The 27,347-nt window shown below is 39.0% G+C and overlaps 1 protein-coding gene across 1 annotated transcript in view; it reads right to left on the reverse strand.

Moving 5' to 3' along the window:
- Positions 1-925: 925 nt before the first annotated feature.
- SPECC1L (sperm antigen with calponin homology and coiled-coil domains 1 like) overlaps positions 926-27,347 on the reverse strand; it is a 63,408-nt gene continuing 36,986 nt past the window's right edge. Inside the window, exons 10-16 of the mRNA XM_084217059.1 lie at positions 26,431-26,521; positions 24,556-24,639; positions 23,273-23,429; positions 19,868-19,970; positions 10,245-10,361; positions 9,650-9,709; positions 926-7,933 (exon numbers count right to left, since the gene is read on the reverse strand). Of these exons, the coding sequence (XP_084073185.1) occupies positions 7,844-7,933; positions 9,650-9,709; positions 10,245-10,361; positions 19,868-19,970; positions 23,273-23,429; positions 24,556-24,639; positions 26,431-26,521 (702 nt within the window). The 3' untranslated portion in view covers positions 926-7,843. The remainder of the gene's footprint in view (positions 7,934-9,649; positions 9,710-10,244; positions 10,362-19,867; positions 19,971-23,272; positions 23,430-24,555; positions 24,640-26,430; positions 26,522-27,347) is intronic.

Consider the following 27,347-nt stretch of genomic DNA (forward strand, 5'->3'; position numbering starts at 1 on the left):
TAAGAACTAAAATGTTTTCTTAAATCAGGCATGTTCTTAAACCACACACCTCCAGCAGCTCCAGATGCTGCAGGCAGGACTGCAAGGAGTTCTCAGGGAGAATATTTCACCTCAAGAAAGGAGAAACAAGGCACTTTCTTGCAGAACAACATCACTGAGACAAAGACTTTTTTGGATTGCTGAACAATCAGAAAATACCCCACAAAATTTAAAAAAAAATTAAAATTTAAATACCTACACTAGCCAGTGCCTTTCAGAACAATATTTACACTAATTTGGAGCTCAATCCAAACCTCTGGATCCAGTTTGTTGCAGAACACTTGAAACTAAACCAGCAGTTGTTTACAGTTATCATCCAGGACAACCTGAGACCAAACCAGGTTTAAGGTGTTCTAAGCTTTATTTTCATCTGGAAAAATTTGTGTTTAGGCTTCTGCTTTAAATAGCCTGAACTGTTCCAGAGATTAAGCCCCCAACCTCTCTCCAGCCCAACTCCTTTAGAGACAGAGAGGGGGTGAGACACAACTGCCTCACTTGGGTTGGGCTTAGTAACACTTAGGTAACTCTAATCCTGCAATGTATTACAGAAGTTGCCTCAACTGAACATATTCTCTGCAATTTCCTTCTGCAGAACAACACAGGCTAAGCAGATGCCTTACACACATCCCTCTTATCTGGGGTATTCACTGTCTTATCACTTAAAACCCTTTGGGGGTGGAGGCTGCTGGTATCCCAAGAGAAGAGATATGATTTCCAAAAAAATCCTGAGGTTGTGTGCACCAAGCCCTTGGCACACACTCCTCACCTCCAGCACTGCTTCCTGCAACACTCCTGAACACAAACAGTGCCAGAGCAGCCTGAGCAGAGCCCCTGGTGCAGGCCTTCACCCAAGAAAACAAACACACATTCTCCTATTTGCAACCTTTATTTCATGAATAATTAAGAAGAAAACATGGCAACATTGGCAAATTTTGAAGGCATACATACTAAATACTCATACAGAATACATCATGGAGAAAGTAAATGCCCAGGTCTCTAGTGGTCCTTGCAAACTGAAAGCATGTTGGGTCCTCCAAAAGGTTTAGCTTAACACAGGCTTGCTGACTTCTCAAGTTCCAATCATGACCAACTTGTGTCTTGCAAACCACAACCAGGGTGAAATACAATTGGAACACTCATTCAGATTTTCCTCAGAGCTGCATTTCTCAGCTCTAACCAGAAGCAAGCAACATGTTTTTTCCTCCTTGCCATTTAAATATCTACACTAATACACCAGCCTAAGGATTCAAGACATAAGCACTTGTTGAAACACGTTCCATGTCATCAGAACCTGCAGGAGCACAAATCTGCACACACATTTACACATGTGGCTACATCTGTACATTTATGCAAAGCCTCTCTCTATGTAAGATATGTGTAAACTATTCAAAAGGGTTCTGGAAAAAAGCAAAGTACTTGCACTTGTCTGGAGGAATTTCTAAACCCATACACAGACTGCCACACAACAGCTGTGTTCCAGGGAAGAGTAAAACCAATACAAATCAGAAAAGCTGGAAGGATGAGAAGAGCTTTTAGAATCACTGGGTTTTATATCATCTTTAAAGGCCATGGAAAGTGAGCTTTAAAGTAGCTATTTAGGAGATCTCATTACTGGCTGCAGTGTCATCTCAAACAAGGTTAGTCCTTGTCCAGTACAGTGCTGTGAAGTCAGACTGAGGCATCAATAAAATTGTGTTCTTCCACCAAGTCCAAAAATTCCTCCCACTTCTGTCAGTTCTGCCTCACAGCTGAACTGGAAGTACCCTCCAAGAGGAGGAGGGGACCAATTAATGCCCTTCTGGGTTTGATCAGGAGAGTTGTCCAGCAGTAAATGGGGTCACTGATTTATTTCAGATACTCTGAACAACTCCTGATCATTACTGACCTAAAGTGAACTTACAGTCTGGAGGCAAACTACTCTATGCCTTGTTTAGCAGTGTTATACTTTCTTCCCATTAGATAATATACAGAAAAAACACATTTCTGTTCAAAAAAACCCTTCAGATACATATAAAAGTGCTACTTATAAACAGAAAAATTAACCTTACAATACACATAAAACCAAAAGTTTCTATCAAACTGAAATGTTGTAAGTTACAAGGATTAATTACTTGAGAATGTTACATGTATTTGTGCCCTCCTAGATGAACTGATTTCCAAGTAACCATCCTAAATGAACAGATGCAATAATTGGAAACCATTAAAAGTCTCCAGAGAAATTTCAACAATGGAATAAAAAAAAAAAGAATAAAAAAAAAAAAGAAACCCCTTTTTCCTCATTTGTTGAAAGAGCTCAGAATCCAAAATGGACTATTCCATTATTGCAAGGGCAGTCCCCAGTCAGAACAGGTCAGGTCATGAACTGTGGAACTGGGACTGCCAATGGCTCCTGTGCAGCAGGAAGTGTCTGCTGGGCTCCCTCACTGCCATATAAACACACCAGTCACATGCAATGAAAATAACACATGGATCACCAGGTGAAAATGCACAGCACACATTCCTATGCTGGGGCAGAGCAGGTTCCAAGCCTTGACTTCCCCAAGCAACTTCCTCATATTCTAGAACTATGCAAAGTACAAAAGCCTTAGAAAAGTGCAACAAAACTAGCTTTATGACATTTTTCTTTCCATTTCCATAAATACAATCTCATAAAAATATTATTAAACTGAAGTATACTTCCCAGTGGAGAACTAACAGGCCACATTTCAGCTTTCAGTAAATGATTTTGTCTAAACTGAAAACCCCTGAAAATAGGGGATTAAAATGAAACCAGCTTAATTGCATCAGGCTGCTGCAATATTCTGCCAGAAGTTTACCCTCCTGCTGCATCCCCAGGTGCTGCTGGGACTGATGGGAAGCTTACATGCAGCTCTGAGGGTAAGCCTTTGGGTAAGGAATATTCCAATGTCACTTGGAAGGAAGACATCTGGTATTCATAGGTTTTACTAAAGCTTCATTGGGAGGAAATAATTCTAATATCCCAGAATGAATTAGCTCCAGGAGATCAGGACAGTCAAACCAAGTTCAAGGGTGTTGCATCCAAACAAGTGGCAAGTGTAGCAAAAACACAAAGAAAACAATATTTGTATCAATTAACAGAAATCAGAACTGTACAAACCTCGACCTTTTAAGTTATTTAGCATTAATTACCCACAGCATACTTGCTACATATTCCAGATGCTTAACATCTTGGGTGAGATAATTATAGAGTGTACTACAAGGCTGATTCTGAAATCAGGGAACACAGCAGAAGAACATTAGATGAAGGAGGGACACAGCAAGCCACACAGTAATTTAAAACCCATCCAGCCACTCTCCTGTGAAAGCAGAAACACTATAAAAATCCCTTTTTAAACAGGGACAATTGAAGGGATGAAGCTGTCTGTTTCCCACACTAACCTGGGAAAGCACAGTGGCAGGTCCAGCACTGCTGCCTGACAAAGACACTTGAACAGCCCTTGCACCAATGTCTCAAACTGGTTAAAACATCAGCCTAAAAAAAGGGATAAACTCATGGCAGCTTGAAGGAAGGAGCTGCAGAAATAGAGCTCACAGAACATACAAACCAAACAGAAATAAATATTTACCAAGTCTAGGGAAGGACCACAAACAAACCAGACAGGTAACTCAGTCCATCCAGGAACATGACTATTTTAAGGATCTCTTTCTACACCACCTCAGCATACCTCACAGTAGGCAGAAAGCAGCATGAAGATGCACAGTTGGATTCCTTCCCAGGAGAATTCTGCCCCTTGGGAGCTCCTGCCTGGGGCTGTGTTAGTTGCAGGAAGCAAACAAGAAGTGAAATCACCACAGGAGTCACAGGAACACAGTTTAAAGGTGTGACTTTCACTTCAGCCTTTGGAAGGAACTGTCACACACCACCTGAACACCAGGCAGTGTCCCCAGAGCAGGCACAGGCAGGAAGAAAAAAACCCACAAGTTCTCCAGCTTCTCAGATAATCTGGGTTAAAACTAGGCTGGAATAAAAACTGTGCCCTGGGCCAAATCTGTAGAGAAACAGAATTGAGTGGAAGTAATCTTCAGGTGATGCAAAAGAATCCAAATGCCTGGAGTGCTGAGACTGAAAAAACAGCTAAAACTCAACAGTGAGATCAGGAGGAGAAATGAGGCTCCAGTGTCACAGCTACAGCACTGACAGGGCAGAGCCTCAGCAGCTCAAACCCCTGCACCACGACAGGAGGGCTCCAGTTCATCTCTCCTCAGGCACCTCAAACCAGAGCATCCCCTCTGCCAGGACATCAACAGGAGTTTGCAGCAAGAAATTAAAGCAGAGTTCATTCAGCTCTGGCAAATTAAGGGCCTTCTAAGACACGATGATGGACATTACAGAAAAACACAAACAGTTGAAATATTTCATAAAATTGGAGACAAAAAATTATCAGAAACGCTACAGGTAACTCAAAGAATGTATTTTATGCAAAAGAGACAAAAATCTACCTTTAAATTGGAATATGTCACAATTATATACTATCTTCTGGAGAAACTATCCACAAACACAAATTTAAAAGTGAAAATTTCACTCAGTTTTTCAATAGCATGGGAATAAATCATTTTTGTGAGGGCCAGAGATTCACACTGGAGATCCTAAATTAGTGTTTCTATTGAAACAAACAGCCAAATCAAAGTGGATTAAACAAAACCAAACCTAGTGTAACACCTATGGAAGTGTTTCCATCCACAGGATCCAGAGGATGACACAGCTGTACCTGCACCAGGGTGTCCCACTGCTCCATCTTGTTGGCCATGAGTAACCCTGCTGTTCCACAGCACAGGCTTTTGCAAGGCACATAGAAAATATAAATGGATGACAAAATATTTTCAGTACATTCAGAAATATCTTCTGGATTAAAAGGGAAGTAAGCCAGCACAACCTTGCATTTGACATGAACAAAAAACCCAGGCTGTTTCAGGATTAACTATGAACAGAAACAAAAGACAACAGAGTATTTATTCCACATCCAGCAGGGCCACTGCTGTTTTTCCTCTTGAGCAGCTGAGTGTGGTTTGAACCTTCAGGAAAAGCCCCAGTGTGCAGTGCACAGGGCACTGTGTTTGCTTTAGCTCCTCCACTGCTTCATTCCTTCCACTCCTGCAGCTGTGCAGCCCCTGACACACAAAGGCTCAGACACATCAGGACACAGAAACCTCTTCCTGCAGCCCAGGGCTCCTGGGCTGGGTCCACAGAGTTTTATCAGACAGATCACACCAAGAAGAAGTTCACAGAGCTCTGAAGTTCATAACAAGATGCCTGCTGTAATTACTGCTAGCTTTTCTCTCCCTCCCTTTCTGAAGGCCAGCAGTTCATGTTTTAACAGAAGGGATGTGGCAAACATGATTTCTCCTTTGACAAGTGGTGACACTCTCAGGGTTTTTGCAGTTAAGGACTCTGACACCATTCCAGGTAAATGAATATGACAGAAAAAAAAGTCAGCTCAAAGCTCAAATTATCTCACCAAAACAGGTGATGAGTGAGCTTAGATCAAGAAATGCTATCCTTTTCATTAGAAAAATATTATTTTTTAACTCTAAGGCAATGAATAGGACAATCATAGATAAGGATATCAGTTCAGAGGATAAACAGAAGGGTTTTAAAACACTGATTGGCAAAATCTGGAATTTAATAATAGGAGATAGAAAGCAAGACAGCACTAATGTGTATTTCCACTAAGACTATTCTTATTGAAACTAGTGAAGTAAAAAAAAAATTGAAGAAATATAGAGGAGAGGAAAATGCATTTCAGACTTTTATTAAAATCTATTAATGAAGATCTTTCACTTGAAACCTCGCTTGTAACAATTGTCTTTAGATTATGCTGGCTCTTCAAATGCACCAATTAATAATCTGAGGGTCTCTACTTCTAGTTCTAAAGAGCTGCAAGAATGTTTGAGACAGCACTGCTCTGAAAACTTCTCCAAAGGCCCTCAGCACAGGTTAAGCAGTTATTTTGCAAAGTTTCATCATTCTCACAGGCACATATCAGTGTAAATGTGTACTCTTATACAATGCTAGAGACATGCTGAATTATTACTCTTCACATGGGCTGTGTTCTTCAGATGATGGGGTTTTGGATTTGGCAATACTTTTGAGTAAAATCTGTGCTTTTTTACCATGAAGAAGTTTCACAGATGCCAAGCACAGTTGCATTCACTGGGTTAACATCTATGACATTCAAACTGTCCTTAACAGTCGTAAGAGCACCATAGAACAGATTTATTTTCTTTACAATGGGCTTACTGCTGAAAGAGCCTGTGCTTATAAATAGCAGCTGTTACAGAACTCACTGCTCAAGTTGGCTTCTGCTTAATATTAATGAGATGTTCCATGGCTGAACTGCTGGTAAGTGTTCAGAAAAGCAAGAGGCAGGAGCAATGACAGAGTGAAGTCTCCCCTGGATTTGACAAACGAGATTACAACAAACAGCTCGTGACAAAGGGAGCCATGAAAGCATCGGGAGCCATTAACATTCCACAGCAGGCCCTGAAGTGCCAGCACCTATCAACTCAGTGATAGCTAAGGCACTTAAACTCTTTTGCCCAAGAGCTGCTAAATGAATTCAGGTACATTTTCAGAAAGAAAAAGAAGTTGAGCAGACTAAAGTTTCTCAATTCCTTCCTTGTGACAGTGAGTCATTTCCACGCAGTATTTGAGACGGCTGGGTGGACACACATTACATCAGTTCCTCCACAGTCCTTCCCAGAGAACATCTCACCTCCTGTCACTCAGATGAGGATGTGCAAGACCAAGGAAAATCACACAGAAAACATGGCAAAGCTGCATTTTGAGACAAACTACTTCATTATTACACCTTATTGAGAGTATCTTCTCTGCAGAGGAAATGCTGTCCCAGTTCCACACCTCCAGCACAGCCATCCACGACGTGAGCTCGTGCTGCTGCAGGGGACAGGCCAGGGGGGCTGCACAGGCAGAGCAGGAAGAGAGCAAGGAACAAGCCAGACAAGGGGTGATCATTGATTCATTGCTGTTCTAGTGGAAGCACAGGGACTTTGCACAGATTCCTTGAAGTGTAGTCTACCCTGAAAGCCAGGAGCTGCATGTGCTAGTCTTTACAATCCATAAGATAAAGATGAAAGCCACATCACTGTGACAGAGGTAGGCTTATAATGAAGCTTTAGAATGAAGACTTCTTCTGTGCCAGATTTTTCGAGGTATCAAGAGCACTTTTCCCCTCAATTTGTCATTATGGAATCAAAGCTTGTTTTCCTAGAATATTGTGCACATTTTAAAGGATGGAAAATAGCTGTATAGGCAGTAACTAAGTTACCATTAAGAACTCTACTGCATGGGGCTGCCATATGCTGTGGGTAGAATATTCAGAGTCTGTGAAATCAGGATGCTACAGAAAGTTCAGTGATATGAGGCCATGTTATCCTTTTCCTTCTCAAAGCTTTATCTGTACATTCAGTCTCCTATATGCCAGAGGAAGCATTCATCTCACTCTCCCAGCAAAGAAAGTTGCAGGAAGTCTGACTGGAAAGGCAGCACAGAAGTAGTTCAGGCTCTTTAGGCTACATAATTAATCTGAATAGCTTAATAACTTGGGTTATTCCAAGCACTGTGGCAACAAGTTCTTACTTTTAAACAGTTGTTCCCATGCTTAGTAGCTGAAGCAATCTGAGGCAATCCATGATAGTGTCACTGGAGTTTGAGGGGACTCAAATGTTGCCAGTTTTGAGTGAAATGGGGATTAGCATTTCAGTAAGATTTCCATCTGGTAGCTCACGTTGGTTGTATCCCATGGATCTGCTGAATGATTTGGGTTCAGGTTTCAAAGTATTTGTAAATTGCTGTAACATACAGCATGACATTCTGCCAGTCTGGACGCTCGGTTCGCACCATTTCATTGATGTCCTGTCACAGAAAACACAGTGGTCAAAAGCAGGAATGAACACCCTGAGAGCAATGTGGCAGTGCTTTCACACATTCCTGGGAGTGGTGAATCTGTCAAGTTTCCACAATTTAAAGCACTGATGAAGAAAGCTGTGTTTTCTTCCCTATATCTTGGTATTACTCACAAAATGTAACAAATAGCATATCTGTAGACAGCTCTTTTGTTGACTTAAGACTGAAATGCCTGATGCTGTGCATGCTCAAGCTGTGCCCCACTGAGCACAGCTGGTACAACAGTCAGACTTCAGTGTTCACAGAACCCTGCACCAGCCTTGCAAATCAACACAACCTACCCAGGAACTGTGAGCCACAGAATCAAGGCCCAGCTATTAATTAAAGTTCAAAATTCCCATCAGGTTAAGCACCAATAAATAACTGACTCTCATCTACCCTCTCCAGCACATGTACAAAGCAAAGCACAGAGATGCAGCTTCTAGTAATTTCTGTTTACTGTAAGGCCCTGTTTGAAAGCTTTGGATGCAGGACTCAAAAAAGAAGTTGTGAATTCTTTTAGCTGAACACCTTCTTCAGAGAATGAGTAACTTCTGCTTGCATTCCACTCCTGTTCACACACAGCAGGTTTCACACCCTTCTTAGCCCCTCACTCATGTAATATGGATGAGAAAAAATGCACAAACCTCCCCATCACACACACTGTGCATGTAGGCGTGCAAATAGCTCCTAACTTCTTGAGATGGATGCAATTTGCACCTAGACTGAATTCCATAGTATCTCTAATGAAGTACATCACAAAAAGGAAGGGCAGACAGCAACCATTTGGACAGAGGCTGAGTTATGCAAGAATTTCTGCAGTTATTTTCCACTATCTCATTCTTACATCAGCACTTGGTAAAAAACTTCCACATCTCAAATCAGTGCCAAAGTCAAAGAAGGAAAGCCCAGGAGCTGCACTGCCATTGTCAGCAAACACAATGCTGGGGGGTAAAAGCACTGATAAGGATCAAGGAAAGTGTTATTTTTAAAAACTCTGTTGTACTGTTAGTTGCTAACTATGGCAGCTTTGTTAGAACTTGGGTTGCAAAAGTATCACTTCAATCTCATTTCTGATAATGGCCATTTCAGCTGAGTTTTTGTGATCACTCACAAGGGGTTGGGATACTCCCAACTCCACACCTTCAGAAATACTGCTGGTCTGGGAAACACTCTACTGCTGAAAACTAATTCTTTTATTGTGAAATTTGTGTGAGACAACTTTGAAATCATCACTGAAAAAACCTTACAACTGTTTGCAATAATGACAAATTAAAAGTCTAAACTTAAGAGGCAAATCTCAACTCTCACACTACACTGAGAAAAAGGAACAAATTACATTGCTTGATTTGTAGCTCCAGAGTTCAAAAAGTCCTGAATAATTCAGAAGTAGGCCAGAGACAGGAGAGATTTAATGGATTATTGAAATCTTATTCTCAAATTATTCTCAAAAAATCCACCGCTGTTATTAATATTTATTTTCATATTGGGAGATAATGTTGGTGAACCTTCCTTTTAAAGCTTAACCAGTCTGCATTTCAGTCATTATTTAGTGCAATAACCTCTAGCTGAGCTCATCTGCTGCTGTTTTTAAGTGTAAACATCCATATCTTTTGAAACTACAAAATAGTTACTTGGATTTTTATGAGTGGGTCATAATTAATTCAATATACATTGAAATCTTACCAGAGTAGACTTGATGCCAACACTTTCAGCTGCCTGAAAAGCCAAAGTGAAATTTCTTCTCTGCATGAGATATGAAAACATGTTAGAAAACAAGGAAATACTATTTTAAACATAACAAAATGGTCTTAAGAATGTTCATAATAATGCTACTACTTAGACTTCAAATGGAGTATATAATTACACTACAGTAATTTTAAAGAGTCATAGGAATTAATGCATTTTAGTGTCATCCAAAAATTTATAAAAAATTGTATTAATTGCCTGTTCAGATGATAATGCTGAATATCATTGTCAGCAAAGAACAACTGAGTTAAAAAATACTAAAAAAGAGATTGATTATTCTCTGAAAAGCATTAAAAAAAAAATCTCTTCATGCATTAATGAAATAATCTTTTGTTTTTAGGATATATTATCATTGATTGTACATCCTGGGCTAATCAGTAGATAGGAACTGTGGCAGACCAGAATACAAAGAGATTATTTGGAAATCCTACAATCCCTGGAGTTTTTAGAACTCTAATTAGTTAACTGATCTTTATTAGCTCGTGTTAACCAAAGCACTGCAATCCTGGGAATGGGATTTTTAATGTCTTACCTTGTCCTGGCTGTTCAGTTCTTGATAGGGAATATGGGCTGGGAGGTAAGTGTGGAGAACTGCACAGAAAGCCAGGCCATCATTCCAGCTGCTGCTGAAGTTTGTGATGTCAATATTCTTGAAGGGAAAAAAAATAAAAGCAATATTAAAATCATAACCTAACAATTATTACAGGCTACCAATTGATCAATATTTCTTTTTAATACCTTCAAAGAAACTGGCAGAGAAAGTGAACTGCACTACTAACAGAGGAAAACAAAATACTATAGTGATAAGAAAGTCAGTTATTTTATATCTTAATTTCTGATAAGTTTAAGTCCTCCCTCAAAAAAAAGTGCAAAATGTGTGCTTGAGTGTGTGTTAAAAGCTGTAAAATGTTGTGCTAGAGAAGGTAATGGATTTGGTGCAACTGCACCACAAACAAAATTTAAAAGTGAAAACTTCACTCAGTATTTCAGAGGCCTGGGAATAAGTAATTTTTGTGAGGCCAGAGATTCACACTGGAGATACTAAATTAGTGTTTCTATCAAAACAAACAGCCAAATCAAACTGCATTAAACAAAACCAACTGAAACCCAGACCTAGTGTAGCACCTATGGAGTGTTTCCATCCACAGGGTCCAGAGATGACACAGCTGTACCTGCACCAGGGTGTCCCACTGCTCCTTGCTGCCCACCTGGCCAGGAGTAACCCTGATGTTCCACAGCACAGCCCCAAGACAGAAAAACAAACAAGTCAAAGACTTATACCCCCAATTCCTGATCAGACAATGTACTCCTATCTCTGTTCATGTGCATTCCACTTTCTGCCTCTAATATATTCATATCCAGACAAAATTTCTAAATGATGAGGGAAAATATTTTCTCTTTTGAACAAACCATTTCTCTATAGAAACTGATCTGAACAAGATGACAGAAGTTAAATTTCATTTGGAAATAAAGATGTTCCAGCAGATTTAGTGCTGACAATAGCAGAGAATCTTTGGGATTGAAACTGAAATTGAAAACTGCTGTCTTGCACTCTTGATCTTTTAGTTCCCGTAGGAAACTCAGTGGCACTGGTAAATGCATCTCCTGAGACTGTATAAATTATTGTAGAGTCAGCCCAGTCCAAAAGAGTTATGAACAAGATGCCTCAGTGACCTTTTAAATGACTGTATATTTGGCTGTTGGCAGTCAAACAACGTTAGAGAGGCTAAGTGGATAGCAGTCAGTTTAAACTTTAATTAGAAAACAACCAGGAACAACAATATATCAAATATCTTTTACACTTTCATGGAGAAATATAAATATGCTTTAATATCTAACCCACTTAACTGGGCTGAAGCAGGAGTTCTGTATTTGCAGGGAATGCCCCAACGAAGGCAGGAATGATGCATCTCACTCCATGTTCTCAGAAGGCTGATTTAGTACTTTACAATTCTATATTATATTAAAGAATACTATACTAAACTATACTAAAGAATACAGAGAGGAAAGTGACTCAATGTTAAAAAGATAATGATAAAAACTCATAATTCTTTCTAGAGTCTCGACACAGCTAGACACTGATTGGCCAATGAGACAAAACAACTCACAGCAGAATTTAATGAAACAATCACCTGTGGGTAAACAATCTCCAAACACATTCCAAAGGAGCAAAACACAAGAGAAGCAAATGAGATAAGAATTGTTTTCCTTTTCTCTGAGGCTTCTCAGCTTCCCAGGGAAAAAAATCCTAAGTGAATGTAAAAAAATGTAAATGCTACACAGAAGTTTAATGAATTTTCAAAGTTTTAACAGCAGAAACTAACACCTCCAGTGACACAAGTGCAGGATCACAATCACCTGAGCCAATCTTTCACCTGACAGCAATTTAGTCATCATCATCTGTCTTGGAGGAGACACTGAAGCTGGTTATTGCTAAGGCAGAGAACTCCCCCCAGAGCCAGTGCTCTGCGCCAGGCAGCCCAGGCCACTTGGACTTCAACTGAACAACAGGCACAATCTCCTCTGACAGAGGAAAAAAACAAAACTCTGGGCAATTTCTAGAAGAATGTGAGGGAAATCTGGGTTTCCTGCTCAGCTCCAGCCCTTTTGCTGGGCTCTGGCTCAGTGTACGTGCTGGGGCTCACAGGGCCCGCGGCCGCAGCCGCGCGCGCGGAAACGGCGCCGGAGACCCCCGGGCTGTGGGAACTGCTCTGCTCACGGCTTCCTCCAGCCACAGGCTGGGAAAACTCAACTGCAAAAGGGAAAAAAATGAAGGGAGGGGAAAAAAAAAAAAGCTCTCTCTTTTTTTCCTCAAGAGAGACAGGAAATTGGATTTAAATTAATGCCCGGTTAAAGCTTTCTCAATGTTACTTAAATTAAGGAAACACATGCAATACATAGGATGAGGTTTTAAGGAAAAAAAGAGAAAAATGTCAGATTGTTAAAGGAAATAAATTTCTAGATGTGTCCATTTACAGAAGTCACTTTTTGGGAAGTTCTCTCCTCCTGCCCTGTGCCCAATAAGGCCTCAGGCTCACAGCTGTGTCAGTAAGATGGATACAGGCAGGGAGAGGGGCTGCTTCTGGCACAGACTCGTGTGGCAGGCTGGCTGCAAAGATCAGGTGTGAATGATCCTGTGTGCTTTGCTGTACCATCCACTGAGGGAGGAAAACTCAAAGCTGGTTTTCACCTCTTGGCCAAAACGTTCTCCTTCTTTCCCTGATATGAGCAAGTGAGAGAGGAGGAGAAAGATGTACACTGGCATTGCCACAGTGAAATTACAAAAAGCAAAATTCTTCTCTTCAACATTACAACTGTACAAAATAAAAACTTCACTTAAATATGAGTAAGTATCCACAGAATGCTGAATTTTTAATATAAACACTGGGGTGAAAAGGCCCACTCAAAGTACACCTACAAGTTTGGTTGGTTCTCAAACAAAACCAAACTCAGAATATCCCATTTTTCTAAATCATCTTGTAGGGTCCAGCTTTTATTATTAAGACAACAAGCAGAAAGCAAACCTATCATCCAAGAATTTTAATGTATCCAGAGAAGCTGAATTAAATACAACGGAAGGAAACAATTAAAAGGGACTGGTTTCTGTTTCCAATTGCTCTAAGCATTATGAATTATTATTACCTCTCAGACTAAAAGAAGTATAATATTGGTCAGACAGTAAAAACAAAATCTAGAAATGGGACAGATTGTCATTTCAACTGAAAATTTAATTTTTCATGTAGGGCTTTGAGCACATAACTGGCACATTTAAATACAGCAAATTTTATTTCCTAAATGCTTTTAACTACTTGTGGTTTTTTTGAAAAAGCTTGGTCAGTATAATGAAATCAATCTTGCATTAAGCTCTTATTTCTCAAAGAATTGATGGTAAACAGAACATCAATCTAAAATCTCTGCCATCATTTCTTCTTTGTTACTGCTTTTATTAAGTAATTGGCTCTATTAAGAGAATTCTGCTGGAATCTAATCTAGAATTATTCTTCAAGACATTTCAGACCACAAATTATTAAAGCAACTGAAGGACATACTTTCAGATAAATTGTCAAATGAGGAAAAAGCTTTTCTGGAAATAAATGAACCAGAAGGGCATTTATCATCCCTTGTCTATTTATGATTAATAGGTAGGATGGCAGTGAAACCACCTCTGTATTTGGGGTAGAGGGTTTTTAAAAAGGTGATTTTTACAAAAGTTAAGCAACAGATCATTGTCATAAAAAGATCTGTGGAAGACACTTTCCAACTAGGAGTAAACAACAGAATTAAAAATTTGTAAGACTTTCTGGAGACAGAACATAAAAATATCAAGTGAAAATAGATGGTACTGGAACAACTTGGTAGATCCACAACCAAGCAGCATTTCAAGCAGGACTCCAGCCCCTGCTGAACTGGAAACTGCAGAGTAGGAGCAGCCACCACAAAATGAAGATTCCCTTGAGCTCACATAGGAAAAAAACACTAAATCTTTCTGCACTGCTTAACAGACTGGGCTCTGCATAATATCAATCTATCTATCAATCTCTGCAAACTTATGGCTTTTCTAAAACTCACAATTTTAAAGTGGTTATACCCTGCATACAGCTAATTTTAAAATTTTCTCCTATTGCTTTTTGCAATAATTCTAAATTAATAGAGGATCTAAAGTCAGTGAAAATACTTTTTCTTAAAAAAACAAGAAACAGATGTTAACTATTATAACCCAGTAACTCTTTAATTTTTTTATCCCCCCACAAAAACCTTCCACAGCTAAAAAACCCCACAAACATCAAGAAACCCAACTACAGAAAACATGGTTTCTAACTTGCAGTTACAAATGAAGAACAAAGCAATTTTAATCACTTTTTTAGACACATGCCCAGCTTCAATCTCCCTGATCTGTGGACATCAGAACTCCAGCAGAGCAGCATCTTGCACAGCAGCTATTTCTCCACCCCTTGTTCTGCACAAGGAGGAGAGATTCCCATATCCAAACTTGGTTTGGCTCTCAAAGGAGTCAGAACATGAAGAAAATAAAAGCATGTGTCTATGTCTCTGTTGTATTAGTTAATTAAATAAGTGGGTTGAGAAAACAAAACCATTAATATGATTCTGTGCTATAATATATTAAAGCCTTAAAACAAGATGTGAAGTTTTAAGTGTGCAGACCTTGGCAGGCTTCTTCCCATGGCAGAAAATGACTAGTAAAATGCTTTTAAAAGCTTTTAAAGATACATCCACAAAAGAGAAGAGTATCCATTACAGAAGATGACAAAGGTTAACTACAACACACATCCATGCTCCATTGAATCAGGATTCACTGACTCAAATCATGGAATAAAGCTGTGGCTATCTGCTTCTGGCAGTGGGTGAGAACATGAAAGTATTTCTGGAATAGACTGAGCAGCAGTCCCAGCTACTGCCTCTGCAATCCCAGCTTCTGGAAAGGCAGTAAATGGCAAATATAGACCATCAGAACCCCTAAACACTGATTGGGAATGTTTCTTTCCATACCAAACACATGTTATTTTTCACTTTGGGCACAAAGAAGAACCATAAAAGAAGCAGTCATTCTCACTAAATCCAGTAATAGCCTCAGACATTAATGTCTGAAACACTTAGAGGTACAGACAGCTTCATAATTTATTCTAAATTTTGTCATATGCAAGTCTAACAACTTGACATTTTTCTTGTATCACAATCCAATCCAAACACAAAAAGGAAGCGTGTCTTTCCATAACTCAATGATTTTTGGCTAAAGCATCAGCTTACACCAAGGAGAGAAGTGTTTTGGCATCCTGACTGCTCTGATGAATCAACCAGACAGCACAGAATGCACACCCTGCAGTCAGTATTTGAACACAGGCTTACATAAGCACAGTCATGTCCTTTTCTTGTGCATTTTTAAAATCAATATAGTACTTTGAATAGAGTATGACCTAGCTGAGTGTTGATAAGTTCAAAAAAAAAAGGAATCTGAACCATTTTTTAATTCCAGTTTTGTTATTCTACACTTATTGCCCAAGCACAAATGAAAGCACTGCTTGATTCCAAGGTGCACTGAGCATAGCATTCAATTTTTTGTAGCTCTGAGCTGTACAGGAGGTAAAAATTAAGTGTTTGCAGCAAAAGTCTTTGCAGAAAGCAGCATTGCATGAAATAGAGGACAAGCACTACATGGCTACACTAAGTGTATCTGTACCTAGAAAGTGTGGCAATCTTAAAGAAAGTTAAAAAAAAATTAAAAAATTAGTCTATTCCTGTTGCAATTTTGTGACAATTGTTTTTTTTGGTGCCAGACTTCTGGAAGTGAATTATCTTTCAGAATGCTGACAAAAATGGAAAATAAATTGAAATACTGGTGGAGATAAGAATGGGTAAGGATGTGTGTATCCTGTTTGCTGCTCCTCTTTTAACATGAAACATGCATGCTCACATCCTTTTGGGGACTTTTATTAGCTGTGCACTCAAAATGAAAGTAGCTGTGTTCCAGCCAGGGTAAATGCTCCCTAACAGCTGGATGGGATTACTTTATGCTTTGAAGATATCTGGAATTTATGACAGTTTTATGACACTGCACATATTTCAGAGGAGCCAGGAGGATTCTCTCCTCTGAAAAATGCAGCACTTGGCTCTGTGCTCTGCAGCAGTGTCAGATCCTGAGCAAAGCTAACACACGATGAAATTTCAACTATTTTGTGCCTGTTCATCTGAAAACTCAAGGTGATTTGCTCCTCTTTTATCTAAATGCTTATCTTGAGAGCAGCTCTCCTCTCTCCAGGCTCAGAGATCTGCTCAGCCCAGAGCACAATGCAGCCCAGGAACCTGTGTGTGTGCAATTGTGTCAGGACTGAACAGGCTCTGGGTGGAAGTTAATAGAGAACCTGCCTCTGCTAGTCCTGCACTGACCTTCTGCAGATCCCCATCCTCCAAACCTGAGCTCCAAGGAGAAATCCTGCCTGCAAACAACATCTTAAAAGCTACAATATAGTAAGAGATGGAGTCATTCAGGTTTTTACACCAATAACCTTTCTTATTTTCATTGGCTGTACCAACCTGATTTTTTTACTGAGGTCTTGAAAAAACATTTGGGACACAGTTAAATATTAACAACTACATTTAAAGGTGACCATTCATTTATTCCCCTCCAAATTTGCTTGAATAAATCAAGAGAAGTGTACAATGAAGAAGTTTACAGGGTTTTTTAACAGGGTTTATTCCACTATAATGGACTCAAATTAAGAGCTTCACCACACTATCATATTTGAATTATTTAGCATTCACAAAGTTTCCATCTTCTACAGCAGAAATAAGTACTTAAGACCTTAAATCAAAAGCTTGAAAGCAATTTTCTAGAAGGGATAGGAAAGCAGGAGTTATTTCTCTTCTATTTTACTTGAGCTGACAAAAACCCCACACCAGTTATACCAGACAATTCTGTAGGGCTGTATTCTCCACAACTATCTTGTGAGTAAAGAAAAAATCTTCTCTCTTTGAAACAGGACAGACTTTGGTGTGGGTTTTTTTGTTTTTTCTCTTTAAAGAAGAGAAATTTATTTTATTTAATAAAAATAAATACCAGCAGTATTTTAGCCTGCTGATAAGGATAAACCAACTCCACCACACCTGGTGTTTAACAGGCTAAACCACTGGCAGCTCACCTAGGACTCTGTACACCTACAAAAAAAAATCTATAAATAAAGATTTGTATCTGGTTACTTGTGTGATTAATATTTTTTAGTATTTATTAGCTACTTTCCACTATCCAGTATGAAATATAACACCAGAGATGAAAGGCAAAACAGTGCCAGGAGCAAACATGTCTCTGTTAGAAACGGAGCTTTAACTCAAGGTGCAGGGTTCCACCTTCCCTGTGAAACACCAACAGCTGAAATTATTTTCTATAAATGCCTTACATGCATTAATGCCTAAAGACCTACAGCTGTGAGACATCACCTCCAGGTGAGAGGGAGAAAACAAGACAACAAAGTGATTACTGTTGGCAGTGGATGAATCAGTTGTGATTTAAACACGTCTTGAAGAATTCTGGTTAACAGGGTTTTACCTAAGTATTGGTAATTTAATATGAATAGGACAAAAGAAAATTATTCTCAAACAAAAGGTTTCTAATCCTTTCTTTTCTTTTGCTTGTTTCCAAATAATGATTACAATCTCCCAGGTCATTTTAGAACTGGTTACAGATTCCATCTACAAGTATCTTTCCTTTAGCCTGCCACATTTACAGCTAATATTGGACAGAAATTGGTGACCTACTGCTCTTCCTAGAGGAAAAGGTTGGGATATTTAGGACTTATGTTCTGTGAGTTTCCTGCAGCAGCTCAGAGACAGAGGAGGGCTGGGCAGCCAGTGTGTACCTGCAGCTCAGAAAGCTTGTGCTGGCTCTCACCCAGGTGCTAAAGCAAACAAAACAACAGTGGGACAGAGGAAAAGTAGAAGTTCTGATCACAGGAAATGCTGGGGAGAAAAGGGAGCTGTGGCAGAGTGTGAGAGCTGGAAGAGCTGGAGGTAAAGAGGGTGCCCTGTCCATGCTTGCATGACAGGGAAGGAAGAAGAGTTGAGTACCTTCAGCAAGACTGAATGAGGAAGGGAGACATTCATTACCCTGATGCTTGTCTCCTGTTTGCAGGTTTTGAACACACATAGTTTTAAAATAAAATTAAATGAAGCAGAGATTCATTGAAAATAAAAAAAGAAAAAGATCCTTATCTGTTATTGATAACATTGAGATGCCAGAAATCTGGATAAGCACTGTTCACAATGAATGCACTGCTGGGTAAGTTTAAAACATTAGAATACCACCAACACAGTGTTCAACCAGAACTGAATTTCAGGGGATGCTGAAAATAATCAAATTCTGTGCAACAAAGAAATGACAAATGAGTGTGCCTAAAGCAAAAGCCATTCTTCTCCCAGAACTACTTAATATAACCTCCTGATAGTATCTTACAATTTCAATGAAGGCATTGCAGTGGCTCTGCAGATGCTCTGTGCTTTCTCAGCACCATGCTGCAGGTTCTGAAGCAAGCACAGAAAGTCTCAAAAGCTATCCTTTGAGCAGTGTTTATAAAACTCCAGGAATTAGAAGCAGCAATCTGTAGAATCAGAAGTGTATTCTTCAACGTGCACACAACTACAGAGTGAAAAGTTTGGAATAATTTCTATCACTTTTCCTAACCAGATTAACGAAGCTGTCAAATTCATCTTTCATTTCAAGACAATATGGGAAAATATTTTTGCACTTAGTTTGAGGATTTATAAAGCAATGTAACATCCTGCCTTTTTTAAAATGTGGGGAAGGAGAAAGGCTCTTTCCACAAAGCTGCTTCTCCTCAGAAATAGCACAGCTGAGTGTCAGACGTGCCACAGGAAGAGGGGGAGGGTTATATCCCAGCCTGTCCATTGTGCTGTTGGAGGACTTTTCCTATGGATGGGCCACCATCCTGTTATGTGGCTCTCTACTTCCTCCTGCATTGTGAGGCTCAAGTCATGGAAAGAGTAAAGTTCTTAAACTGAGGATTGTGTTGGGAACTCCAAACACTTTCAATACAAGTTAACCAAACAAATACATCATGGTCAGACTATTAACATCCTGGTTTAGTTTGCTGAAGCCACTATTCTTTTGAAAAAATAATGTAATCAGGAGAACTCTGGACAGTTATCTTGATAGTTCTTTTGGCTTCTGATAACATTTGGACCAAGTGAAGAAGAAAAAAAAAAGTCTGCAAACACAGTGGAAAGCCAAGTTCAAAATGCAAGACAATGCCACCTTCACAAAACAAACTCCCTCAGAGGCCAAATGGGAGTCAAAGATCCAAAAAACCCCTATGATAATTACCTATCAAAAATAAATCTCTGAAATCTGAGAAATGGAACATTATTTTAACACTAAGTTGATAAAGTTTCAGCTCCAGTTTCACAAGTGCAAGGCTGATTTTAAGTGCCTCAGTGGGAGGGCAGCTGCCCCCTTCAGCCAAAGCTGTGGAGCAGAGTGACTGAGGAGCTGCAGGAGCAGCACTGGGAGCCCACGTTCCAAGGGGAGGGTACAGGACATGCCAGGGCACTCAGGCCATGCAGTCAGGTGTGCAGCAGCCTGGCTCATGCCAGGGGCAGCCACTGCACAGGCAGCAGCTCTGCAGGTACCTGGTAGCCCTCTGTTTTCTTCTGGCACCACTTCAGCAGGGCGTTCCTCTTGGAGCCTCCGTATTCTCTTGCCAGGGCAGACAAGGGATCTTTCCTCTCTTCCCTAGGAACAAGGCCAGAAGAGCTTGTAACACAACAGAAATAGGTATTTACAGAGGCTTAAATAGAAGGACAGATTTTTGGCACACTGGAAGTAGCAGGATACAGCACTTATGACTGAAAAACAGAACACACAGGAATACCTGCAAAAGACTTTTGAGTTAGTTTGGAGTAATTCTTTCATAAGCTTTTTCCACTAGATCTTTCCACCTCAATGGTATTTCTTTCTAACAGTTTGAAAAATTAAACTCACAACATAGTAAGTTCCAGCCTGAACCATTAAGCTAACTCAAGTGACTTTATTTCTTATTTAGAAAGAATATAAACTGATGCTATCTCTTTTGCATCTCATGGCTGATTACAAATGTCACCTTGAAACAACAAGTTTGCATTTGAGCAGCACGGTGTTATTAACAGAACACTTGCCTGAGACCTGGAGTTCTCAAAAAAGAAGGGGGAGATCTATGTAGGCTGATCTGCCATTTGAGGTATTAGCACAATAAAAGCAGTCAATTAATTTCAATTCCAGTTTGTCAAGCTATCTTAAGTAATTTTTTCCTTAAGAAAAGATTGGGGAAGAAAAGAACAACCTAACTAAGTTGGCCATTTTTTCATGAGCCTTACATTACAAGCATCTCTTTATCAGGATTCAGAAATGAATTCTTAGATTAAAAAATATTTATTATAAAGGCTAATACTACTTTAATGGCCTGGTTACATGACTCAGTATTTCTCTAGATATTATAATGAACAGTCTTTGACAAAAAGAGCAAGTACTACACCATCATGGATATTAGTTACCACACAGGAAGTGTGACAGCAATTGTTCTTGTTTTTAATAATCTCCATTTGGAAAATTAAAATAAGATAGCTATCAGTGAACTGCAAAGAATTCCCCATCTGCCATTTTTAAGGAGCTCTATCAAATGTAAGCAAACTTTTCACAACATTCACAGAAATTATACCCTGAGCTACTCTTTCTGAATATCTCCCCAAAGACATTGGGATTGTATACATTCACTCTCAAATCTCCAACTCTTTGTTCTTTACAGCCTATATGGTGACTGGAAAGAGGGGTGGAATGTGGGAGTAAGTAACAGCATCAGTGGATTCTCTGCTACAGATTTACAGGTAGAACTCTCCAGCTCCTGCTGAGGGAAAAGAAACATCCATGGAATGTGAATATCTTCCTGTGTGCCTGCTATAAACAGAACACCAGAGACAGCTCCAAGCACCAGCATCTCTTGGTCAATGCACAAAAGAGAACATGGCCCAACAGGCAGGGGAATGTTTAAAGGCACTGATCTCAAGTATACATTGCAGTTTGCTTGGCCAGTCTTCACTGACATATGGATGGGCAGGATCTCCAAGTTACTTAGAGATAACTGCTGAAATACCCATGAAAATTTATGCCCAGCAGGACAGTAAACACCAACAGTAACTGCTATCTTTGATGCTGAACCTTCAAACCTAACTGCTCATCTTGATTTAACACAACAAGGAAGTCAATAATTGTGCATTTAAAATATGAAATAAATCATCTGAATAGGTCACTGGACCTAAACTTCATAGGCACCACACAGCCAGAATGATGCTTCAAGAAATTCTGTACTTCAGTTCTTAAATCAGTACAAATATCAACAGCTTACACTGGTGATTTTCTCCTTTGGTGATTGAAACAAGTAACAATGGGATTGCATATTCAATCTATAATGAGGGTTATGCAACATTTTGAGAACTGAAGAACAGAGATCTGGGGCAACAATAGAACTCAAATAAAAATATCCCTCTCTCTTTATGCTAAACATACTGTTTAGCCATGAGGGAGCTGTACAGCCTGTTCTCAAATTCCAGCAAGAGCACATGGTTTATATCAGGTTCTCACAGTTATGAAAACACTACCGAAGAAAATAAATTAGAATTAAGTTGTATGGAGACAATGAGAAATGGTTTAACATACAAATCTCACATGTTCACATATTAGGTCAACTGCATTCCAAATCAAAGAGCTAATGAAGTTTCACCTAGAACAGGGAACAGTAAACTGCAAGTATTTGTTCTAGTGAACTACACCAATAACTGTTTCTCTTCCAGTAAGGTAGAGGAAAACAGAAATCTGCTCATGTAACAAACTAGAGTGTCTCCAAAGGCCACACTCATCACCACACACCCACTGCTGCACAGCCCATTAAGTCTTTTGTAGCACTGAACACTGCATGCAATGGTTGGGAGCACAGCAATGATTTCTTAATTATAACTGTACAGTTTCACCCAGCAATGCCACACTGTTTGCTCCAGTCTGCAGACTGACACCAACACAACTCAATGTTACCAGTTCAAAGTTCATACACAGGTGTTTAAAACTTATTTCTGGGTGTACTCAGTTTAAATTTAGGTGCTAACATACACATTCATTGCTGATAGTAAAGCACCCACAATTAAACTCAGGAAAAGGAGGGTGGCACTGAGGCCTGTCTCAGCTGATTTCAGAAAAATCACTTTCAAAAGCACACACAGCTGTGAATACCTTAGAATTTTATATATATTGCAAGTGTCTCTGAACATTAAGAGTTTAATACTTCTGCTGTACAAAAGCTTTGTCAGGAAGCTCTGTGAGAAATGGTCTTGACAGAGTTATTTAACCTTTGTCTGCAAATTTCCCAATCTATGAAGCAGAGCTGAGGACATACTTCACTTGGATAACGTGAGGATTAACTACTTTGAAGTCCTCTGAATGATAACACAACAGAGAGGAAAAGTTTTATATTTACCACAGACTTATCTTTTGTCTTACTAATCAAAGGAGGTTGTCTGGCCATTTGCTGCTCAGACTTGCACTATGACTCCATCTGTGGGACCAAAAAAACCCAGGCCCATTCACTCATGGTTATTAAAAAGACCTGTCAGTGTCTGGGATAAGATCTGGGCATGCTGCTTTTTGTCTTCAACTGGGATTACAGAAGTTAAGGTTTATCATGGTCTCCCTGGGTCCAAGCCAGTCTGCTTGATCTGCTCCATGTGCTGCAAGCTCCCTTCCAGAATTTGCCTTTGTGGTATTTTGAACTGCTATTATTTAGTGACATGACTTAAGCTTGCTTTTCTAGTGGAATACAGAGTTACTCATAAGCTTTAAAAAGCTTAACTTTTAGTCTAACTTTTAAAACAAATACTGAGCTGCAGAAAAACCATTTCTGAAGCTCTTACAGATTACTGAAGATGATTACTGTGTGGGGTCAGTACCAATATTAGACACTAGAGGTATGCAGGCAGACAGCTGTGGAATTAACCCCAATAAAGGATTGTTACCTTATTCTGCTTCTGGTTGTAGGAGTGACTGATGCTGTAGGAGAGGATGAGAGGGAGAGCTGTGGTGAGGTGGTGCCCATTGCCATGAGGGAGGCTGGGGATGCTCCATCAGGTGCACTGATGTCCCGCTTGATTTCCTCACTACTCCTCCGAGACACTATGGGGGAATTGCCCAGGCATTTATCATTTGCAAACACAAAAATTTCCAGCTTGCTCTCAGACAAGCATTAGTTCAGAAACAAGCATAAAAACCTATATCTAATAGTAGGTGTCAACATTCTTCTTGATGCTTTCCACTTTGGAAATATGAAGGATTTAGACTACACTAGAAACATTTATGATCAAGCAAAGGAAGTTTGATGGATATATCTTAATGGAATATGACTACTCCCATTTGAAGGATTTAATGAATGAGAAGAAATTTTAACATCAAAACATTTCCTCTAGTCCATATAAATACACTGTGAAGCTTCAAGTAGTTAAGGAAAAAGAAAACCAAATCAGTTTAAAGATGACAGCTGTTTTATTTCCATTTAATTTTAATGAAGAATTGGCATGTATGTGATGCTCTGGACATTAATTAAATATCATCAACAAGAATATCAAATGTTGACCTGAGACCAATCAGCCGCATTCCACAGAGCTTGCTTCATTTTATCAAAGGAAATGATTTTTCTTTCAAGTGAAAGCACAAGCATTGTACTCCGTAAAACCAAATTTGGAATTGTTACATGTTCTCTACATGGAAGAGCTTCCAGTTAAAATATGAGGTTTGCCTTTATACTTAAATAATCACCAGTGTTCATGTTTGTGCAAATCAAAGATTCAACCCTCTACATAAACCAGGGACTTATTTTCTAATGACCTGGGGGCAAGTACATTGGGTTCTTATACAAACAAAAAGTATCTAAAACTTGTAAGCATTTACTCAAATATAGGGTTTTAAAAAAAATATTGATCTAAAATCAATTTTGCCTGGATTATACAAAGCATCATTTTCACAGTATCACACTATTTTTGCTATAATTAATAAAGATTTGGGTTTAGAAGTCCCTGCTAATACTGAGACACCAGTATCTAGAGCTTGATAGTAAACTAACACTCTGCATAAACTTCCATTTAGCAAGTCTGGCTTTTTTAAAATCCAAAGTTAACATCAAATGCCCAGCAACTACCACCAGCAATACTGAAGGATATTTGTGGGTTATGCCAGTCACAAAGCAGACCTGTAAGTACATGACTGAAATGAGAGTTCCTCACTTTCCTGAAAGCCATGGCATTACCTGAAATGGATTTGGCACTTTCCATGGCAGGCACTCTGGGCAGAGACGCCGGCCGGCTGGTGGAGGATGTTCTCAGCAAATGTTCTGCACAGAGAGAAAGGAAAAGGAGGGAGTCATCCTTCCTGAAGGTTCCAATCAAATGGAACACTCAGGTCTGAGTCACCAATATTGCCCACCAGTGCCCAAGCTTGGTGTTTTAGGGAGGGCAGGTGATTCTATCTAGAAGATACAAGAGCCCTAAAGTTGCCCATTGCCAACGAGGTGCACCAGGACTATACCATGAGCCCCTGAATCCTCTTGCCCTAAAGCCTCTTGCTAATCCACTTGCCCTGGTCATAAAAAAATTCTTACACCAAAAGGCTGACAAAGGAACCCCTATTCAGCACATGGTTTGTTGGATTGACATTTTTTGGGCTTTGGGTTTTTTTTAAATTTTATCATTAAATAAAACTACACATTATTTCCTTTCTTCCTCCATGCAGTAGGGTCTAAAATGTGCCTTTACATATTGCATTGCAAGATCAGTTCTGCCTAACACCAATGAGTAAAAAAAAAAAACTACAACAAAATTAATTTTCTATAGCAACAAATCAAAGCTATTTCCTATTATGAAATATGACTTCAAGTAAAAACTGCAAATAAAAGGTTTATATACTCCTACACACAGAAACACTTAAATGACAGTAATTTGAATATAAAACCTCATAGAAATAAGGATTAAGAAAAGTGAAACCCCATTTATTAATTGAAAATGTGACATTTTCATACATTGCTGGAGAGATACATTAAAAATATATCTGTATGGCTGTAAACAGGAATTCTGTCTGGCACCTCACTCCTGGAACACAGTCCTGCTCCTGCATTCACTGATTTGAAAAAACCCACAATAGCCATGTAAAACATACCATTCATTTTGTGTTTAAGCTTATGTCTAACCCTTATGTCTTACCCTGAACTCTGTAACAATTAAAGAATCCTGTATTATCTTCTTGGAAAGGCATTTCAATATTCCTAAAAATATCAAAGTTTCTAAATTTAAAACTGCAGCTGCATTGTACAAATAGCCTCAATATGGATTCAACAAAAGCAAGAAGGAAATCTGGCACATACAGACTATTATGAAGTGCTACAGAAAAAAAAAAAAACCCAACCCTTTAGAAAACATCAGACCTCAGGAATACCAAATTGAGAGGAAATATTTAGCCTGGAGTCATATGGGGATTATCTTGAGAAACATCTACACACAAAAAGCCCCTAAAGCAGGCATAAATCAGAGAACTACACCCAACACATGATAGCCATTCATTCTCACAGGAAGAGCACATTGTGAACAGTGTTTTGAGAGACAAAACAAAGTTCACAGAACAGGGGAATATTGGGAAATAGATAAATCAACACTCAATTCCATTCAATTTTTCATCTGGCTCCTGAAGGTTCAATACTTAATTAGTTTATTTTATTATTCACATGCAATACAATGCCAACCATCATCTTTGTTTCATTCTGGGGGGTTAAAAAGCCTGTAACTCCAGAGGTTGGGTTTTTTAATATCTGGGATAGCTGCAAGATATGTCCCTGAAATTATCTTATCTTGATTTTACAAGTGATCTTAGTTTATGCACACACTAAAACTTGTCAGAATAGTACCAAGTTATCAGCATGCAATTGTGGTTCTGTTGGAAATTCAAAAAACATCTTATGTTACACCACCACATGTGATGAAACACAAGTAGAAAGAACTTAAACATGAGACAGTCTATGATTCTACTAAGATACTTAGATAATAAAAAGTATGTAACATGATATTAAATAATTATTTTAAAAACAATCAATAGCAGTGTTAATACCAAAGCTTAAAGGAACTTGAATCAGTACCTTGAACAGGAATTTCTGCATAGCTTGGTCTTTTGTCTGTCAGTGTAGCAAGGGGTTTTGAAGCTGAGATTGGCCCACTTATGGAATGCCTCTGAAATGGAAAAATACTTATGTCAGACATAACCAGAAGGTAAAAAAACCCAAATGTGGAATTGCAGAATAAGCTTTAAAAATTCAGATATGACATTGCTAATTTTAAAGAACTACAACAATAAAGGAACCTTTGAAATTTTTTCCTTCTTTATTTTAAAAACCTTTACTTTTGCCAATCTAACTATGCCTTGATCCTGCAACATTTACTTCTTTAAGCTGAGACCTGTTCCTCAAACCAATGTTAAAAATGATGGCTGTGAGTGCTCCTGCAGTTTGTGAATTAATTTTCCCCTTCATTTATATTTTGTTTGAACAAACCTGTTCTGTGTTTATTTAAACCAACAGAACCCCCTATACAAAGGCAAGGTTTTAGTGTGTGATCTGTGTTATTAACATAAGCCTTTAGAGCTTTGTGCCTCTTCCTGGAAAGCTGGGAGGACGGTGTAATGGGTACAGTGACCCAAAGCACTCTTTGATAAGAAAAATACCACTGAAAAAATGGGGTTTATTCACAATGTCAAGAGCTTTTGTTCCCACATATTTAACTGAGATGCTCTGGGAACAAATGGAGAGACATTTTTTATTTGTCAAAGATGTAATAAAATACAATATTTTTTTTTTGCCTTCCCAAGTCACTTCAATTTTTGTTCTCCTCTAAAGAGCTATGAATTGAGCATTTAGTTTTCAAGTTTTATATAAATATTTAGCAATATATGGCTTTTAGCAAGCACAAGATCACAGCTGTGTTCAGACTTGTACACACAATTCAGTAAGCACTGAAAAGGACTAAAATAAGCATTTTAGTCTCACACAGTGAATTGTAC

Source organism: Fringilla coelebs, assembly GCF_963513975.1.
Source record: "Fringilla coelebs genome assembly, chromosome: 17".
In the NCBI taxonomy this organism is placed as follows: domain Eukaryota; kingdom Metazoa; phylum Chordata; class Aves; order Passeriformes; family Fringillidae; genus Fringilla; species Fringilla coelebs.